We start from the raw sequence: 700 nt of genomic DNA, 5'->3' as shown, positions 1-700 counted from the left end.
GACTTCTCTATTGGCTGTAGAACAGGAGACGTCTCTTACTCGAAAAAATAGTTTAGTTATCCTTTGTCTACAGGAAGACGTACGTTTCCCCCTTTACCTTTTAATTTTCTCTTGCTGCACTTATCATCCATCATCCGTCCATTGTGTCATCGCTGTGCTACGTCCATCCGTCCATCCATCCATCCATCCATCCATCCATCCATCCGTCATTTACATCCATCTTTCTCTTGTGACGCTAACTTCCCCTCCCTCTTCCGTCTCTCTCCAGGAACGCAGCGATCACTCCTCTTCCTCTCCGACGTCCTCCTCCTCCACCTTCTACTACCCCTCAGGCCAGGAACCCCACCACCCACAATCCTCCTCCGTCGGCGCCTCCGCGCACCCTCAGCTTCACGCTGGACACGCACCACCAGGACAACTTCGTGGGCCTGCTCCCGTGGAGGCTGAGCGGCGTCCAGACCGCGATGGTGCCCCTCCCTTCGGCGCGCTCCCGCCTCTCGCTGCAGGAGACGCTGCACTCCTCCAAATGACGGAGGAGGAGCTGGACGAATCCCCGTGGAAACGGCACGGCGAAGCGGCCCGGCCGGGGTTCGTCGGCAGCCGTGGCGGGGAGGAGCTGAATAGTCGCACCACGGAGAACACCGACCTGAAGATGACTCTGATTTGACGATAACGACACACACACACACACACACACACA

The 700-nt window shown here is 57.3% G+C and overlaps 1 protein-coding gene across 1 annotated transcript in view; it reads left to right on the top strand.

The window, feature by feature from the left end:
- The window catches only part of LOC116671023 (pleckstrin homology domain-containing family A member 1), a 27940-nt gene extending 27246 nt beyond the window's left edge, over positions 1–694 (top strand). The window contains 1 exon segment of the mRNA XM_074783843.1: positions 269–694. Coding sequence (XP_074639944.1) covers positions 269–667 — 399 coding nt within the window. The 3' untranslated portion in view covers positions 668–694.
- The last annotated feature ends 6 nt before the right edge of the window (positions 695–700 follow it).

The sequence above is a fragment of the Etheostoma spectabile genome, chromosome 21 (genome assembly GCF_008692095.1).
Source record: "Etheostoma spectabile isolate EspeVRDwgs_2016 chromosome 21, UIUC_Espe_1.0, whole genome shotgun sequence".
Classification (NCBI taxonomy): Eukaryota; Metazoa; Chordata; class Actinopteri; order Perciformes; family Percidae; genus Etheostoma; species Etheostoma spectabile.
Note: the sequence above shows the minus strand (reverse complement) of the source record. Positions and strands in the feature narration are given on the sequence as shown.